General features: G+C 38.7%; 1 protein-coding gene across 2 annotated transcripts in view; it reads right to left on the minus strand.

Moving 5' to 3' along the window:
* USP37 (ubiquitin specific peptidase 37) overlaps nucleotides 1-20,464 on the minus strand; it is a gene marked incomplete at both ends in the record, with an annotated part of 57,165 nt that overhangs the window by 20,465 nt on the left and 16,236 nt on the right. For both annotated transcript variants that reach the window (XM_084239103.1, XM_084239102.1), the window contains 7 exons: nucleotides 1,712-1,791; nucleotides 3,077-3,191; nucleotides 6,053-6,243; nucleotides 6,562-6,685; nucleotides 6,825-6,956; nucleotides 14,913-15,074; nucleotides 19,010-19,094. In XM_084239103.1, coding sequence (XP_084095229.1) covers nucleotides 1,712-1,791; nucleotides 3,077-3,191; nucleotides 6,053-6,243; nucleotides 6,562-6,685; nucleotides 6,825-6,956; nucleotides 14,913-15,074; nucleotides 19,010-19,094 — 889 coding nt within the window. The remainder of the gene's footprint in view (nucleotides 1-1,711; nucleotides 1,792-3,076; nucleotides 3,192-6,052; nucleotides 6,244-6,561; nucleotides 6,686-6,824; nucleotides 6,957-14,912; nucleotides 15,075-19,009; nucleotides 19,095-20,464) is intronic.

Raw genomic sequence — 20,464 nt, forward strand, 5'->3', positions numbered from 1 at the left:
CTCTGCTGACTTGCCCGCTGCTCCCCTCAGCAGTGTATTTCAGTCAATCTGCCTGTTCTGCTCCCCACTCTGTCTCTGGTGAATCCTCTCACCCCCCACATCTCTGGCCTGTACCCCAGTTCTTGCATACATAAATAAATCTTAAAAAAAAAAAAAAAAAAAAAAAAAAAAGGTGGGCCTCCCCGGTGGCGCAGCGGTTGGGCGCTGAGTTGCGAAGCTGCCCGTGGCCTCTGCGGCACCGGTTCGATCCCCGGCTGCTCCCTGGCCACCGGAGGAGGATCCCACATGGCGCGCAGACCTCTCCTGCCGCCCGCTTCTCCCCTCAGTAGTGTACTTCGGTCCTTCTGCCTGTTCTGCTCCCTGCTCTGGCTCTGGTGAATTCTCTCACCCTCCTGTGCTTCTGACTGTACCCAGTGCATGTATAAACAAACAAACAAACAAAATAAATACATAAATAAAGCATGCCTCTATTAAAAAAAAATAAAAAAAATTAAAAAATAAAAATGACTTTAAAAAAAAAGGTGAAAAATACAAACTATGGTCAACATAATAATATTGCTGTGATATACAAAATAATTTCTTAAAAGAAAAGAATTTTCTAGGATGGAACAGGAAGGTGAAAGAGGAATGTAAAAGAAGTAGTATCCAGGGGCGAGGTTCTAGGAAATCCATAACAGTAGCTTATAAAAGAAAGTAAAGCACTCTGCAGGAAAAGTGCCATATAAATACTTAATGATAACCTTGTTTGTGGTTGAGATCTGTTCTTGGAAAGAACTAAAAGCTGTCTTATAACCACATGATAATTTTATAACTAGTTTGGTTTTTTATTTATTTGTTTGTTTATTTATTTATTATTTGTGGGACTCTCGCCGGCGGCTGGGGAACGAACCGGTGCTGCAGAGGCTAGGGGGCAGCTTCGCAGCCCAGCACTCAACCACTGCGCGACCAGGGGAGGCCCTGGTTTTATTTTTGTCTCTACAGCGCTAATAGAATACAAGTTAATTTCACTCCTAACTCAGAAAAATTATCTTATGATTACTGCAAACTTACTAACTTAAAAGATCTTCTGTACAAAGGAACACACAAATTGAAGAAAACTACCCATTCTACTTAATTTTCATGTACATGTGCATGTGTCTGTAGCAGATTTTACAAATGTGGGAAAAAGGAGGCTACAGTAAAACAACTTATAAATGTTATGCAATACTGCTCTACTAGCTAGTCCCTATTATTCTTTCAGCATTACACTAACAGTTTCTTGGGATTTTCAAAAGTCCCTTCTCCAAATAAGCCAGAAAGAAAAAGAAAAATACCGGATGGTCTCACTCATAGCAGGAATCTAGAAAACTTAAATAAGGGACCAGGAAAAAGAATAACTGTAAGAAAAAAAATATCAAAATCAACAAACAACAACGAATCAGAGACACTCTATGGGGGGGTGGGGGGCGGGGAAAGAAGGGCTTGGGGTCAAAATAAGGGGGTTGTAATTGTATGTGAATATAAAAAATAAAATTTAAATAAAATGTGAAAAAAAAAGTCCCTTCTTCAATATTCTAAATCCTTTTCCTTTCTCATGTAAGAGCATTCTAGCTTTCCATCTACTACTGTCTTCATATCTCAGCTTTGCTGAACTTCTTCAACAATCCATTCTGGTAAGCCTTACTTTTATTTGTACTTTAAATAAGAAAAATTAAAGAGCGACTAATTTTACCTGGGTAGTCTGTTAAATTTGTGCCTGACAAGAGCACACTTCCCACCACACTTCTCACAGGAATACTCAAGTTCTTCTGCCTATAAAATGATAATAGGGAAAAATAAAGAAGCACGAAGTTGAATTAGCTTTACCCCATTAAATGTTAATGATCTTCTCTCGTCATATTTTTTCAATGGAATGACAACTCCAAACCAGTTTAAATTTTGTTACAGACTCTACTAAATTAAAACCTAATCCTCAAAATATATTTATTTTATAATATATGCCCTATTTCCTAATTTCCTTTTTTCCAAGGAAACATGTCAATTTCTGATAGTAACCAGACTCTAAAGCAGCATATTCTCAACCTTTTCCCCTTGGGTACACAAGAACCACTGCCAAGAGTATATCCAGATTTTTAACATTTGGCCATAGCAGAGATAAGATCACCTTCAGGTTAGGCGGAGTTCCTGGTCAGTTAGGTGTAACTCTACCCCTTTCTTATAATGGAACTCAATCTTCTGGTGACAGCCCACTAAGAACAACTGCTCTAAAAGGACCAAAGTTTGGGGTGCATATCATTACCTAGAGAAAACTGAAACAAGAAATCCTTAAAAAATGGGGGTAAAGATACATAGGAAAAGATTCAAATTCTACTATAACAACAGGAATAGAAGGAATAATTAAAACAAAAAGAAAAACAGAGTATTTATCTTTGGGTGGAGCTGAATATTCAGCATATAAAGACTATGCTTTTTTAAACTTAGGAAAACAAACCTGCCCATATGAAACACCAAAACAAGAACCACTATTATACAACAAAGGAAGATCCCAGCAAATTTCCATCAGTTAAAAGGACTACTATAGTTTAACATAATAAGTTCAATTATGCCCCCAAAACTTTCTGAATCTCTAATAGCATCACAGACACAAATATTTATCTACAAGTTGTGATAAACAAGACTCTTCCCTTTTGTTTATAACAGGGTACATAAAACCTAAGAAAAAGCAGCATATTTTTTGATTCCTCAGATCTTAGCATATTAACTTGTGTGATATATTCAATTTTAATTTGAATTACCAAATTTTAGCATGTCCCTTCATATTCTTCAAATTAATATTTGTTTTCAAATAACTGTTTCTAGAGTTGTCTAAAACACTTGCTACTGAGTTAAATGCACAATCAACTTAAATAATCAATTTCCTTCTTTAGTGAGTTAACAATTTATCAAGACTTTTAAAATAATTATTTGTAAATATTTCTCATTTGTTCACCCTGTAAGCAATTTCATCAAAATTCTGTCTAAAGAAACCAACTTCAAATACAATTACTTATGTTACATAACCTTAAGTTATGTGAAGACACCGAAAGATATTATTTACCCTGAAGAAAAGATCAAGAGAATCTTGAATTGATCGAGGGAGCGGCTTTTTCCTTCGAGGAAGGTCTATGGAAAGGTCATTAAATTGTTCTCGTTTGGGAATAATCTCTCCACATCTGTAAGAATGAAAGACAAGTATAAGCATTTATAAGTCTAACTGCAATACAAAAAATAAAAACGAATATATTTCTAAAATACTGTTCCCCCACACAATTTATTAGGCACCGACAAACTATAACGAGGCATGAGAAATAGACATTTAAGACTTTTCTCTTTCTTATTTTAATTTATCTAAAACAACACAGTAAAACCTCAAGCATGTTTAAGTACCTTCTTAAAAAAGTTAAAGTTTTACATTTCATACTTACAAAAAACCATCATTTAAAAAAACTAAAGTATAAGACACATATAGAAAAGTGAACTAGTCAAAGTTGTGCAGCTTAAAAAATTGTCAGTTAAGGTATAGTCCCCATACACCTGAGGAAGTGGGGTGAAGCAAATATTGTTTAAAAATGAACAATGATGTAAAAAATTAAAAAAATTAATGTAAAAATTAATGAAAAAAAAAACTATCAGTTAACACACCCATGTAATCACCATTCAAATCAAGAAATAGAATGATATGAACTTTCTAGAAGCCTATTCACATGTTCTATCCTAATCACTACCCCTCTTTATCCCAAAAGGTAACTATCATTCCTGGCTTCTAACACAACAGTTGAGTTTGACCTGTTTCTGAACTTTATACAAATGGAACCATATAAAGTATTTTCTTTTAACTAGTCTCTTTTGATCAATAGGACTATATGATTAAACCATGCTTGTTGCACATGGCTGTAGCCCATTTACAGTGTTGTCTAAAACTAATCTGTTTGAGCATGCCACAATTTCTCCATATAACTCATGGACATATGGAGTGTTTCCATGATTTTTTACTACATGAACAACTAGCTTAAAAAGTTCAGTGTGGGCCTCCTTGGTGGCGCAGCAGTTGAGCGCTGGGTTACAAAGCTGCCCGCAGCCTCTGCAGCGCTGGTTCGATCCCTGGCCGCCGGCGAGGGTCCCACATGGCGCACAGACCTCTCCTGCTGTGCCCACTGCTCCCCTCAGCAGTGTACTTCGTCAGTCTGCCTATTCTGTTCCCCACTCTGCCTCTGGTGAATTCTCTCGCCCTCCTGCACTTCTGACTGTAACCAGTGCTTGTATAAATCAATCAATCAATCAATCTTAAACTAAGAAAAGTATAAGGACGCAGGGTGTATTCTGGGGAAACAAAATGTTAAGATCAAGAGAAAAATGGCTGTAGAATTAAAGATAGGTACACGTAGGCATCAAAGAATAGAAACTTACTTGGTTCTGACCAGAATGGTCCTTGGTGGATTGAATTCGTGCTGCAGGGGCATAGTGCTAAGGCTTAACCCCTTGCACCAGAGGGGCCGATTTCTTTTTTTTTTTTAAAGATTATTTATACAAGAACCAGGGTACAGGCCAGAAGCGCGGGAGGGTGAGAAATTCACCAGAGACAGAGCGGGGAGCAGAACAGGCAGACAGACCAAAAACACTGCTGAGGGGAGCAGAGGGCGAGACAGGAGAGGTCTGCGGCGGCCGGGAATCAAACTTGTGCTGCAGAAGCTGCGGAAAGCCCCACAGCACTGTGCTCAACCCACTGTGCTACCAGGGAGGCCCCCAAACACTTTTAATAAAAACTGGTCAAACAAAATAAACAACCAGGCAAAGCAGACCTCTCCTGTCTCACCCACTGCTCCCCTCAGCAGTGTATTTCAGTCAGTCTGCCTGTCTTCTGTTTCCCACTCTGTCTCTGGTGAATCCTCTCACCCCCCTGCATTTCTGGCCCCAGCTCTTGTATGCATAAATAAATAAATCTTAAAAAAAAAAAAAAGCAACTAATAGGAGGGGATTTTCAGGGGAAAATGAAAAAAAAAAAAAAACAAGTATCCTAAAAGAACTTGATATTCATCAGTGATTAAAATTAACTTTTGAGTCAGCACATAAGGCATTTACAAGGTATTTTTCTTTAGTTCTCACCCCATCAACCATTTTTATAGAAAATGAAGACAATGAACAACAGCATCTGGTTGCATTGATGTACTAATGTTTCATCCTGACAGAGGAAGAAAGGTAACATATGAACTAAAATCTTCTGGAAGTTTTATTTTTTTATTTTTTTAAAGATTTATTTATTCATTCATTCATTCATTCATTTATACATACAAGCACTGGGTACAGTCAGAAGCACGGGAGGGTGAGAGAATTCACCAGAGCCAGAGCGGGGAGCAGAGCAGACAGAAGGACCGAAGTACACTGCTGAGGGGAGCAGCGGGCGGAGGGAGAGGTCTGCGCACCATGTGGGACCCTCCTCCGGTGGCCGGGGAGCAGCCGGGGATTCAACCAGCGCTGCAGAGGCTGCGGGCAGCTTCGCAACCCAGCGCTCAACCGCTGCGCCACCGGGGAGGCCCCTGGAAGTTTTAAATACTTGTCATTAAGAGATAAAATGAAAAAGGCCTCTTTCAGCAAACCTGTCCCTTTCAGGGCAGCTCTTCCTGCCCGCTTGTGTCTATGCAAGTGTCCTTTATTCTTCCATCCCTTTCCCTAATAAACCTGCTCTTTAAATATAAAAAATTTTTAAAAATTACAAAATAAGGACCACCGCTGGTGACGCAGCAGTTGAGCGCTGGGCTGCGAAGCTGCCCGCAGCCTCTGCAGCACCGGTTCAATTCCTGGCCGCAGGCGAGGGTCCCACATGGCAAGACAGAACTCTCCTGCCGCGCCCGCTGCTCCCCTCAGCAGTGTATTTCGTCAGTCTGCCTGTTCTGTTCCCCGCTCTGGCTCTGGTGAACTCTCTCACCCTCCTGTGCTTCTGACTGTACCCACACAGTGGGTGTGGGTATAAATAAATAAATCTTTTAAAAAAAATTAAAAAATAAAATGAAAATGAGTTCTCTGAAAGTCTACTTACGCTTTACAGATGATGGAATGCTGAACCTCAAACTCCAAGTTAGAAATAACAGGGCAAGTGTATATTCTGGTGGCTGAAATATCTGGTGAATTTTCTTCTCCGGGAACAGGTTCAGTCTTCCAAGTTTTATTTAATTTTTCCATATCCTCTTTTAGTTGGTCTAAGCACTGACTTAAAAATTCATGAGCATCCTAAGAAAGACCATAATATCCTTAATCAGATCAACCATTTCTTGTTACAATACTTTCTTATTAACAATGAGGTTTATGCCACTAAAGCACTTAGAAGGTAACACCTTTGAAAATAGGTTAGATTTGATCTAATGACACTGGGGTACATGTTTTGAGAATAAAATTATATGACAACAGATTTTATATTCTTAACTATCAGTTGAAATAATATGAATAAATGAATCACTCCTAACTTTGTTTTTAAAAAGTCAGGCAAACACACTAAAATTATTCCAATTTCCCCTTTCTCTACAGTGTTTAAAAATAATTAGTACTCACATTCTGCATATAACCAGAGAATCTCTCTGCAGTAGCTGAAATGGCATTTTTAACTTTCTTGAGTAAATCTTTTTTGGTCTCTGAATTACAGATATCTTTTTTAACAAGCAAGTGTGCGAAGCGTCTGGTAAAGCAAAAAAGACAAGGTTAGCACGTATTTTAAAGACAGTTAACAATGGCACATAAAATTTTAAGGGTCTAAAACTCCATTATTCTACAGTCAATGAAGTAAAAGGTTACTCAATAAGTACATTAACAATTACCTGATAAGTGCATTGAGTGGAATTTTCTTCCATGGGATACCTTGCTTAAGTAAGTCATTTGCAAATGATTGGAGTGAAAATAGAGATTGTAAAATAGCATTCATATAGCAGGTATTTCCCAAATTGGAGAAGCTGAAAATAAAAGAAATAGTACTTTTGAAGACAACGGTAGCTCCTGGAAGTATGTTGAGCAGGGGTTCTCCACTATGGCATGCATCAGAATCATCCAGAGGGTTTGATAAAATACATATTGCTAGTCTCTAACTCCAGAGTTTCTGATTTATTAAGTCCAGACAGAAAGGATACAAAAGTGTACATTTCTAACAGGATCCCAGTTGATGCTGATGCTGCTGGTCTAGGGACCACTCTTTGAGGACCACGGCATTAAAACATTATAGTAACTTAGTTTTAGCTCAAGGAAAATTATACATTTTCAAATGAATGTCAAAAAGTTCTGGAGACTTACCCGAACATTTGAATTTTTTCATTAAGATGTAACTAACTCATTTTTCTTAAGTACATGCCCAGAAGTAGAACTGCTAGATCATAGAATATCTGTGTGTTTACCTTTAAAGGCTATTATCAAACATTTCTCCAAATGTTTGGAAAATTACGTTTTTTTTTTTTAAAGATTTATTACAAGAACCGGGGTACAGGCCAGATGCACAGGAGGGTGAGAAGATTCACCAGAGACAGAGCGGGGAATATAACAGGCAGACTGATGAAATACACTGCTGAGGGGAGCAGCGGGCGAGACAGGAGAGGTCTGCTTCGCTATGTGGGATTCTCGCCGGCTGGCCACGATGGAACCTGCGCTGCAGAGGCTACAGACAGCTTCACAGTGTGGTGCTGAATGGCCTGCACCACCAGGGAGGCCCAAATTTCATGTTTTTAAAAAACTTTTATTTGGGAATATTCTCAAACTTTAAGAAAAACTGCACAAGAATAATATTCCTTACCCAAGCTCATCAATTTTTAATCTTTTGTACTATGTGCTGCTTTATTATTTCATGTCTCTCTCTAAAACATACTTTTCCTGAACCATCTGACAGTAAGTTACATTGCTCATACCTCTTGAGCTGTAAATACTGAGGGTATATTTCATAAGAACATTCTCTTACATAACCAGAGTTCAGTTACCAACACTATAAAATTGAATGCTGTTTTAAATATTCTTAGCTAATTTCCTTAATTCAACTTTGTCAACTGAACCTAATAATGTTCTTTTTTTTTTTTTTTTAAAAAGATTTATTTATTTATTTATTTATACAAGCACTGGGTATGGTCAGAAGCGCAGGAGGGTGAGAGAACCCACCAGAGCCAGAGCGGGGAGCAAAGCAGGCAGAAGGACCGAAGTACACTGCTGAGGGGAGCAGCGGGCGGCAGGAGAGGTCTGCGCGCCATGTGGGACCCTCCTCCAGTGGCCGGGGAGCAGCCAGGGATCGAACCGGCGCTGCAGAGGCTGCGGGCAGCTTCGCAACCCAGCACTCAACCTCTGCGCCACTGGGGAGGCCCACCTAATAATGTTCTTAAGCATTTTTTCTCCCTTAAGATTCAGTGCAGGTTAACAATGCAGTTAGCTTTCCTGTCTCTCTAGTTTTCTTTAATCTGGAATAATTCTTCAGCTTTCTCTTTCATAACACTGGTATCTTAAAGAATACGGTTCTCCTTTCACTCCCTGGTTTGGGTTTGCTATTTCCTCATAATGAGAAGATTCAGTTCAGGCTGAAAAGGTACCTAGTGATACCGTGTCTTTCCAAGGGCACCATATTCCACAGGATATTCCTGTGCTTATTCATTGGTGGTGTCAATTTTGAATATTGGAGAACTTCTACTTTAGATTATGAGAAAGTATCAAAGTCTGGAATTATTCTACTGCCATAAATAATTTTTAAAAAATGGATAAAATATTGGACTACAGGAAACACAGGATTGTAATCCTTATGAGAAGGGAAACAAAGGATGTGAGTCCTATCCTCATATAGATTTTGCCTGGAAGCAATTTGTGAACTGTAGTCTCAGGTGTGGTACCTAAACAGAGCCCAGAAATCCTGCTGAGTAGAACGGAAAGAAACTGTGAGTCTCAGAGGTAGAACTTCCTAAGATTTCTAAGACATGGCACTCAAGAGGAGGAAACTATGTCAAGGAAGAGCTCAGAAATCTACATGTAAGTTTCATTAGGTATTTATTTATTTATTTTTTTAAAAAAGATTTATTTATTTATTTATTTATTTATTTATTTATTTATACATACATACATACATACATACAAGCACTGGGTACAGTCAGAAGCGCAGGAGGGTGAGAGAATTCACCAGAGCCAGAGTGGGGAGCAGAGCAGGCAGAAGGACCGAAGTACACTGCTGAGGGGAGCAGCAGGCGGCAGGAGAGGTCTGCGCGCCATGTGGGACCCTCCTCCTGTGGCCGGGGAGCAGCCGGGGATCGAACTGGAGCTGCAGAGGCTGCAGGGAACTTCGCAACCCAGCGCTCAACCGCTGCGCTACCGGGGAGACCCACATTAGGTATTTAGTTAAACACCAACTTGTGCCTGCTTGAGTTTAGCCTAATGACACCAGGCAAGAACTTCAGTGAAAAGAATGATTATAGGGGAGCTACTTGCAAAAACAATTCCTAAATTACACTTAAAATTGCTTGAGTTCCCACCAGTGAGAGCAAAGAGACCTAGATGAATTCATGCAGTATTAGTAGAGACCCCTGAAAAGCAATTCTTGAGAAAAGGAATTAAATTTGCCCTAGGGGAAATAAATAAATAAATAAATTTGCCTTAGATTAAAGGCTACTTTAGATTTGACTCCAAAGAACTTAAATACAAGTCTTGAATAATCAAACTCAAACACAAGCAAGGATATTAAAACAACTATCATAAATATGATCAAGGTTGTAAGGAAAATATAAACACAATGAGGAAAGAAGAAAAAGATAATTAAAAACACCCAAGTTAAATTTCCGGAGAGGGAAAAAACCACCATATTTGAAATGAAAATTTAACTGAGTGAGATTAATAGCATATTAGACACTAAACAAGGAAAGAATAGTGAACTTGAGGACACAGCAATGTAAGTAACAAAAATGAAGTATACTGAAAACTGTAAGACATTAAGAAACTTAAATGGAAAAACATTCTATGTTCATGGATTTGAAGAACTAATATTGTAAAAATATATATACTGACCAAAGAATCTATAGATTTGATGTGATCCCTATCAGAATCCCAAAGGCATTTTTCATAAACAGAACAAACAGTCCTAAAATTTGTATGGAACCACAAAAAAACCAAATAGTCAAAGTATTCTTGAGAAAGAAGAACAAAGCTGGAGGCATCCCATGCCCTGGTTTCAAATTATGTTACTAATCAGAACAACACAGCATTAGAGTAATAACTTAACAGATAAAGAATCCAGAAATAAATCCATACATATATTAATGTATATGCATAGTGAATTAATATAAGACTAAGGAACCAAGAGTATACAATGAGGAAGACACAGTCTCTTCAGAAAATGGTGTTGGGAAAACTGGACAGTTACATGCCAAAGAATGAAACTGACAACCATCTTACACTACACATAAAATAAACTCAAAATGGATCAAAGACTTGAATGTAAGACCTAAAATGTTAAAAACTGGGCCTCCCTGGTGGCGCAGTAGGTTGAGTGCTGCACTGTGAAGCTGTCCGCAGCTCTGCAGTGCGGGTTCGATTCCCAGTTGGCCAGGGAGATCCATGACACTGGTCTTGGAAGGACTGTTGGACTTAACACCAAAAAAATGAAAACAAACAAACAAACAAAAAGGAATATATTAAACAGCAAAGAAAACTATCAACAAGTGAAAAGGTAACCTACCGAATTGGAAAAAATATTTGCAAATCATGCAAATACTCAAAACAAATAAAGAATGTATACAATTCAATAATACCAAAAAAAATCTAATTAAAAAATAGGCAGAAGATCTGAACATTCTTTTCAAAGAAGATACACAGACGACCAACATGAAAAGATGTTCAACATTAATCACTGGGAAAATATAAATCAAAACCACGAGATAATTATCTCACAACTGTTAGAATACCTATTATTTAAAAGGCAGGAAATAACTAGTGTCAGCAAGGATTTGAAGATAACCCTTGGGCAGTCACCATAGAAAATGGTGTGGAGGTGCTTCAGAAAATTGAAAACAGGACTACCATATGATCCAACAATTCTACTTCTGGATACTTAAAGAAAACACTAACTAAAAAAAAAATCTTCCACCCACCCAAATTCACTGTAGCGTTATTTAAAATAGCCAAGATATGGAAACAACTTAAATGTCCACTGAAGGATGAATAAAGAAAATGTGACAATATATTATACACACATACACACAAACATGCACACAATGGAATATAACTCATTCTTAAAAATGAAATCTTGCCATTTGTGACATGGATGGAAATGAGGGCATTATGCTAAGCAAAATAAGTCAGATACAGAAAATAAAACTGGTGGTTGCTAGAGGGTAGATGAAACAGGTGAAGGTGATCAAAAGGTACAAACTGGGCCTCCCGGGTGGTACAAGGGGTTAAGCACAACAATGTGAAGCTATCCACGCCAGGGAGCTACCCACATGGCACAGAAGACCTCTCCTATCTTGACCCACTGTTCCCCTCAGCAGTGTATTTCAGTCAGTCTGCCTATTCTGCACCCCACTCTGTCTCTAGTGAATCCTCTTCTCACCTCACACACCTCTGGCCTGTACCCCAGTGCTTGTATGCATAAAGAAATCTTTAAATAAACCTTTTTTTTTTAAAGTACAAACTCCTAATCACAATATAAATAAGTCATGGAGTGGTGATCATATTATATCGCTTATTTATTTTATTTTTATTATAAATTTTATTTTTATATTGCCCATACAATTGCGACCCCCTTATTTTGATCGCAATCCCTCCCCTCCCCACCTCCCCATAGAGAGTCTCTGGTTCATAGTTGCTTGTTGAGTTTGATTTTTACTTTCTTATAGTTATTCTTTTTCCTGGTCCCTTATTTAAGTTTTCTAGATTCCTGCTATGAGTGATATATCACTTATTTATAGGTTGCTAAGAGAGTAGATCTTAAAGGTTCTCATCACAAAAATGAAAAAAATTTTTTCCTAGATATCCATAAGAAGAGGTATCTAGACATCATATGGATGTCTAGACATTGTGGTGATGATTTCACAAATACAGAAATAACAATCATCATGTTGTACACCTGAACCTAATACCATGCTGTATATTAATTATACCTGAATTAAAAAAATCAATGGAAACAATTATCTATATTTTCTATAATATTAAACTTATGTTTTATATTATAATTTGAAACAATACATATTTTTATGTGTTACCAACTACTCAGTCATTCATAAACTGTAAAATAAAATTACTGGGCCTCCCTGGTGGTGCACAGGGTTAAGTCGCAGCACTATGAAGCTATCCACAGCCACTGCAGCATGAGTTCCATCCCTGGCCAGGGAGCTGACCCACATGGCACAGCAGACCTCTCTCCTGTCTTGCCCACTATTCCCCTCAGCAGTGTATTTCAGCAGATCTACCTGCTCTTCTCCCCACTCTGTCTCTAGTGAATCCTCTCATGCTCTCGCACCGTTGGCCTACACCCCAGCTCTTATATGCATAAATAAATAAAATGAATCTTAAAAAAAAAAAAGTAGAGCTATTGCAAGGATTTAAACATCCATGTAAATACAGTGCACATAATCTGGCATATTATAAACACTTCAGGTAAGACTGTTACTATTATAGTTATTATACTATCATTTCACTTTTTAAATTTAATAAAAATATAAGCATGATGGGGTTGGAGAGGCTTTTCTAGTTTTAATTGAATATATTTGACATACATCACTATACTAATTTAAGGCATAAAGCATAGTTAGCATTCATCACCTTACACAGATAAAATAGAAAGAAAAGGACTTTTTCGGGCCTCCCCGGTGGCGCAGCGGTTGTGCGCTGGGCTGCGAAGCTGCCTGCAGCCTCTGCAGATAGAAAAGATCAGCCAGCGCACAAAAAGGCAGCCAGCGAGGGTCCCACATGGCGCTAAGACCTCTCCTGCCGCGCTCGTGCTGCTCCCCTCAGCAGTGTACTTCGTCAGTCTGCCTGTTCTGCTCACCGCTTTGGCTCTGGTGAATTCTCTCACCCTCCTGCGCTTCTGACTGTACCCAGTGCTTGTATAAATAAATAAATTAATTAATTAATTAAAAAAAAATAAAGAAAAGGACTTTTTCCTTGTGATGAGAACTCTTAGGATTTACTCGGAATAATTTTCATATATATCAAACAGCAGTGCAAACTATACAGTCATCATGTGCACCATATATCTTAGTATTTATCTCACAATTGAAAATTTGTGATTTTTGACCATCTTCCTTCAATCCTTCCTACCCCAACACCCACTGTCTCTGGTAACCACATATTTGATCTTTTTCTATGATAAGTGAAAGTTAATGTTGAAATAAGAGGAGAATCTTATTTCTAGAGAAGGAGTAGGATGAAGTATATGGTATTAGAAAATGCATATTCTAGTTTATGGTGAATATTATATATTTTATGTTGAATATTAAATAAATACACACACAGAGGTATCCCCTACTTATTGAAAGTTTGTGTTATACCACATTGCTTTTACAAAAGACATACATTTATAACTATTTTTGCTAACCAAAAGAACTCCTAAGAGGATTTTCATTTTACTATAAAAGGTAAAAAATCTGAGCCTCCCCTGGTGGCACAATGCTTGAGCGCGCTGCCCGCAGCTTTAGCAGCGCCAGTTCAATCCCCGGCCACCTGCGAGGGTCCCAAAGGCGTGCAGATCTCTCCTGCCGCCCGCTGCTCCCCTCAGCAGTGTACTTTGTCAGTCTGCCTGTTCTGTTCCTCTCTCTGGCTCTGGTGAGTTCTCTCACCCTCCCGCGCTTCTGACTGTACCCAATGCTTGTATAAATAAATAAATAAATCTTAAAAAAAAAGATACTATAAAAAAAAAAGGTAAAAAAAAAAACAAAAAACTAGGGGCCTCACTGGGGGTTAAGCCTCAGCACTATCAGCACATGAGTTCAATCCCTGGTCAGGGAGCTAATCCACAACATGGCGCAGCAGACCTCTCCTGTCTTGCCCACTGCTCCCCTCAGCAGTTTATTTCAATAAATGCGCCTGTTCTGCTCCCCACTCTGTCTCTGGTGAATTCTCTCACCCCCGCACCTCTGGCCTACACCTCAGTTCTTCTATGCAAAAATAAAATTAAAAAAAAAAAAATTGGTGCTCAGTGTTTGTTTTGCCACTGTTGAAGCAGTCCACCCCCAAGTAGTGACAGTGGAACCACCAAATCCTTCCTTAGGAACTAATTCCTATAAATTGTGCATTTATTATGTCATATTCCTGCTTTTACTATATGTTAGCATTCTTTTAGGTTTTATATATTGTCTGGTATGATTTGGTAGGTTACTATTTGGGCCTGGGAACACTTCATATAAATAAAAAGTAATTGCTTTCTTTCTTTATTTTTTAAAAAGATTTAGTTATTCATGCATACAAGAACTGGGGTACAGGCCAGAGGTGCAGGGGGTGAGAGGATTCACCAGAGACAGAATAGGGAACAGAATAGGCGGATCTACTGAAATACACTGCTGAGGGGAGCAGCGGGCAAGACAGGAGAGGTCTTTTGTGCCACATGGGTTATCTCCCTGGCCGGGGATCAAACAGTGGCTGCGGGTAACTTAATAGTGCTGTAACTTAACCCCTTGCACCACCAGGGAGGCCCTGCTTTCTTTATTTTTGCTTAACAAAGATTCTGTAGGAATGCTCTTTTTGGATAGTGAGGTAAGTCTATATATATATTTTTTTTTTTCCAAAATTTAAAATTTGTTTGGAGACCAAATAATGGACTTAACATTAATTATAGATTCAATAAGTCTTTAGTAAACGAGCAAATATTTTACAACTATAATTAGCATGACTTCTTTCATACCAAGCAAAACACAGTCAATTGAATCACTTTATAAAAAGTAGACAAAATAAAAAATTTTACCTACCCTTGTAGTTGTTGCTGCTGGTGAGAGGAAAGGGGCACTCTTGGTTTGTTCCAGCCAGTATAATCTTGGTTACACCTCAGTTTTTTAACAGAGAGAGGAGCTGGCTGAGGAAGAAACCCCAAACTTCTTTTGGCAGAGGGAGTTTGGTTTGAAACATTAGTCCTATAAAAAAGAATAGATCATGAAGAAACAGACCAATTTTGAAGACTACTTTTTCCCAAGTAGATTTAGAGAAGTCAATGACTAGGGGGAAAAAAATCCTAAACTTAAGAAACTATCAGAAACAACAGTCACTAAAGGAAAATTTCCGGAAGTGTAAATTAGCAAATCTGTTGATGACAAAACTGAAGAGACATATAATAGTGTATCTATTTAACCTGCAAGCGAAATAATCCAAGTTAAAGCCTGAGAAAAACTGTATAATATAGTCCCTTCTTATTCATGGTTTCAATCACCCATGGTCCAAAAATATTACATAAAATACTTTGAGACCATATTCATGTAACTTCTATTACAGTATACAGTCATAATTATTCTTTTATTATTAGTTATTGTTAATCTCTTAGTGTGCCTAAATGTATACATTCAACTTTATCATAGATATAGAAAAAACATAGTATATGCAGTTTCAGGTATCTACTAGGAGTCTTGGAACACTTCTGCAAGTAAGGAAGGACAACTATAAATAGTTTCACTTTTTTATCACTTTTAGCCATTTAATGGAAGTCATACATAATTTACCTGGCCTTGATTAACTTTTAGGCAATTAATTTTTTCCATTATTACAAATAACAACAAAACAAATATTCTCACCCAATCTCCTTTAGGACTACCCAACCTTATATGCTTATCAATTTTTCAAAAATATTATGATTCTCTATTAATTTTTTTAAAGATTTATTTATTTATTTATACAGCACTGGGTACAGTCAGAAGCGCGGGAGGGTGAGAGAATTCACCAGAGCGGAGAGCACAGCAGGCAGAAGGACCGAAGTACACTGCTGAGGGGAGCAGCGGGCGGCAGGAGAGGTCTGCGCGCCATGTGGGACCCTCCTCTGGTGGCCAGGGAGCAGCCGGGGATTGAACCGGCTTCGCAGAGGCTGCGGGCAGCTTCACAACCCAGCGCTCAACCGCTGCGCCACCGGGGAGGCCCTCTATTAATTTTTTTAAAAAGATTTATTTATTTATGCATGCAAGAGCTTGGGTACAGGCCAGAGATGCAAGGGGGTAAGAGGATTCACCAGAGACAGAGTGGGGAACAGAACAGGTAGATTGACCGAAATACATTGCTGAGGGGAGCAGCAGGTGAGATAGGAGAGGTCTGAAGCGCCATATGTAGGTTAGCAACCTGGCTGGGGATTTAACTCAAGCCTTAGCAATGATAGTGCTGAGATTTAATCCTTAGGCCACCAGGGAGGCCCTCCACTAATTTTTATTTATTAATTTTAAAGATTTATTTATTTATGCACACAAGAACTGGCTTACAGGCCAGAGGCGTGTGGGGGGCGGGGTGAGAGGACTCACCAGAGACAGAGTAGGGAATAGAACAAGCAGATTGACTGAAATACATTGCTCAGGGGAACAGCGGGTGAGTCAGGAGAGGCCTGATGCACTATGTGGGTAGCTCCCTGGCCGGGAATCGAACTTGTGCTGCAGTGGCTGCGGATAGCTTTATAAGCTGTGTCTCAACTCCTTATGCCACCAGGGAGGCCCCCACTAATTTTTAATTTCACCTACCAAAATCCTAGCCTTCATATATGCAAAAGATTATTTCTGGGTTCCTTATTTTGTTTCAGCATTTAGTGATTTTTTTTTTAATTTTTATTTAAAAGAATTTATTTATTTATTTATACAAGAACCAGGGTATAGGCCAGATGCGCGGGAAGGTGAGAGGATTCACCAGAGACAGAGTGGGGAACAGAACAGGCAGACTGACCGAAATACACTGCTGAGGGGAGCAGTGGGCGCGACAGGAGACATCTACAGTAAAATGTGGGACGCTCGCCGGCTGGCTGGGATCGAACCGGCGCTGCAGAGGCTGCGGACAGCTTCACAGTGTGGCAGTCAACTGCCAGTGCCACCAGGAGAGGCCCTAGTGATTATTATTATTATTTTTTAAAAGATTTATTTGTTTGTTTGTTTGTTTGTTTATTTATACAAGCACTGGGTACAGTCAGAAGCGCAGGAGGGTGAAAGAATTCACCAGAGCGGGGAGCAGAGCAGGCAGAAGGACCGAAGTACACTGCTGAGGGGAGCAGCGGGCGGCAGGAGAGGTCTGCATGCCATGCGGGACCCTCCTCTGGTGGCCGGGGAGCAGCCGGGGATTCAACCAGCGCTGCAGAGGCTGCGGGCAACTTCGCAACCCAGCGCTCAACCGCTGCGCCACCGGGGAGGCCCCTAGTGATTATTTTTAATGTAACCCCTGAATTATTTATCATCACTATATCTTTCATAACTGATAATTCAAGTCTATTTTTGTAGAATTTTTAAAAATTATCTTGGTTATTCTTGTATGTTTATTTTTTGAAATACTGTAGATTCATTTTCTTTGGTTCCACGAAAAATACTTTGACATTCCAACTGGAGTTGCCTTAATTTTTTTTTAGTTAATATGGAAATAAGTGATGCCCTGTGCTTTCCTATCAACAAATATAGTCAGTCTATTTACTTAAGTCTTTCTTTATGTGCCACATTCATTTTTTTCATCATAAAATGCGATGTTTATTAGATTTATTTCTATGGATCTCACATACACAGTATCTTTTATTAGATTTTCTTAAAAAAATTATTTATTTTTATTTTTATACAAGCACTGGGTACAGTCAGAAGCGTGGGAGGGTCAGAGAATTCGCCAGAGACAGAGCTGGGACTAGAGCAGGCAGACCGATGAAATACACTGCTGAGGGGAGCAGTAGGCGCAGCAGGAGAGGTCTGCACGCCATGTGGGACCCTTGCCGGTGGCCAGGGTTTGAATAGGTGCTGCAGAGGCTGCGGGCAGCTTTGCAGCCCAGCGCTCAACCACTGTGCCACCAGGAAAGGCCCTTATTAGATTTTATTTTTACAGATTTATTTATGCATAGAAGAGCTGGGGTACAGGCCAGAGGTGTGGGGAGTGAGAGCATTACCAGAGACAGAGTGGGGAACAGAGCAGGCAGACTGAGTGAAATACACTCCAGAGGGGAGCTGGAGGCGAGACAGGAGAGGTCTGCTGCGCCATGTGGGTTGTTCCCTGGCCGGCTGGGGATGGAACTCGTGCTGCAGAGACTGTGGATTGCTTTATAGTGCAGTGCTTAACCCTTTGTGCCAACAGGGAGGCCCTTTTATTAGATTTTTTTATTCATTACTGCTGACTTAGGACCACTATTAATATTAAGTTGATCTTGTATTACAGAAATCACATAGAGCTCTTTTATTAGTACCAAGTATTTTATATCGATGGATTTAATTGCCTGTAATTAGAATAACTAGGAGATTTACTGTTTACTGTATGCACCCCATCTTTAAGTTTCTACCAAGTTTACACAACAGCAAAACAAAAATTTGAGTGTTTAGATTTTTTTTTAAATGCTTAAAATTATTTTGTCCATTGATATGGCTTGTTTCCATTCCTTCATTTATTCAGTTTTCTTCTTGTTGAGTAAATTCAATCTTTATGTATCTAAAAACAGCATTAGTCTATAGTCTTGAATTATAATTTAGCTAGGTTATCAAATTCTTTAATGCTATGACTTCAGTATTTTCTCTTCCTATTGATAATGTACATGTGTTTTCCTCTTACAGGAGCATCTCTCAAAGGAGAGCTCTCAGTCACTTGGGATGATGGAAAATACACTAGCCTAGAATCTGATCCTGTGGTCCCAGTACAAATCTTCCTAAACCTCAGTTTATTCATTTGTTGACAAAAGGTACCTCCCCAAAAAACACCTTGAACAAAACATTTCTAGAGTACTTCCTAACTAAAATGTTAGGAGTCTATGATACTCATCAATTCTGTTACTTCAAATTAGGGGATAATTCATCATAGTCTGTTCCATCATTCAAGATTCTCAAGAAGAGATAACTTCAAGTTCTATATAAGACCTATAACCAACACATACCTTTCTAGGTTAGTGCTGCCAGAAGAGTAGTCCTTGGATCCAGCTCTGCTACCATAAAAGGATGATGACTGCAAAGGCAAAAGCCCTAAAAACCAACCAAACACAGGAACAATTTAATTCCTATATCAATCTTCAAGTTCATTTAAGAACAAAATTACCATTGGTCCTATGTAACCAATGTTTTAACTTCTTGTCTCTTTCTTTTAATGAAAGTATTATGTACGTGTTAAAATATTTAAAGACTATTCTGCTCCCAAACACCAAATTTTGCTTCTGTTTTTTAAACTGTTTTTCTAATTTCCCACCATATTACACTAGAAATGTATTTACTATTTCTTGATTAATTCATTTTAAACAGTGACTCCCTTTTATGAAAAAGGGAAATTTCACATTTACATCACCTCCACTCTTGTATGTCTCTCTCGAACAAATTATTAGTCATATCAATTTAGTTATAGTGATTAACTAATTTTAATACACAAAAAAATATACATCTTGTACCACCACTAACTTCCTTTGTTTCTTCCTCTTCCTCATCAACTTTTGTAAGATGTACTTTAACTTCAATGTCAATAAGGCTTATTACATCTTTGTTTTCTGATTATAGGTTGATCATAAATGTTGAAAACCAGTAAGTGGCATTAGATAATATATTATTATTTAAGTGGTTAAGAATTATATTAGATACCTCTTTCCACAGGAGTATAATGTCACAATCCTGAACCACTAAAAGGAGAATGTTTCAAGAGTCCTGATCAAATGAATTCTCTTAACTCTCAATTTATGAAAATCATGCCATATTTTAGCTTGCTTCAATTTAATTTCAAATTGATATAGTATACAAATCAATACCAGATATCTGAGTCTCTCAGTTCAGAGTCTCAGAGAGGTATATTAAGCATGGGAAATGCTGACAAAAGTTCATGGCTGGTGTTTTTAAGTTTTTGTACAAACAGGGTACGAGGTAAGCTTAATCAACTGCTTTGGGCAATTAATTTCAAGATATTCTGGAACATCTAATAAGTAATAACACTGATGAACCTTAAAATTTTAGCAACATTAACTCCTCATTCTATGGTTCAGGTACTTTAATGATGACAGCTTAATTCAGGTAGGTAAATCGGGAAGAATGTAAAAGCTAGATTCTTGTAAACGGAATAAAAGTTGCCTATGTTTCTGATATTCAAAATACTTTAGCTGTAGGCCTCCCTGGTTGCGCAGGGGTTAAAGACAGCACTCTCAGGCTGTCGCCAGCCACTGCAGCATGAGTTCGATCCCCAGTCAGCCAGGGATCAACCCACATGGTGCAGCAAATTTCCCCTGCCTCCCCCACTGCTCCTCTCAGCAGTGGATTTCAGTGACTCTCCCTGTTCTGCTCCCCATTCTCTGGTGAATCCTCTGGCTTACCCACCACACCTCTGGCTTACACCCCAGTTCTTGTATGCATAAATAAAT

Source organism: Talpa europaea, assembly GCF_964194135.1.
Source record: "Talpa europaea genome assembly, chromosome: 1".
In the NCBI taxonomy this organism is placed as follows: Eukaryota; Metazoa; Chordata; class Mammalia; order Eulipotyphla; family Talpidae; genus Talpa; species Talpa europaea.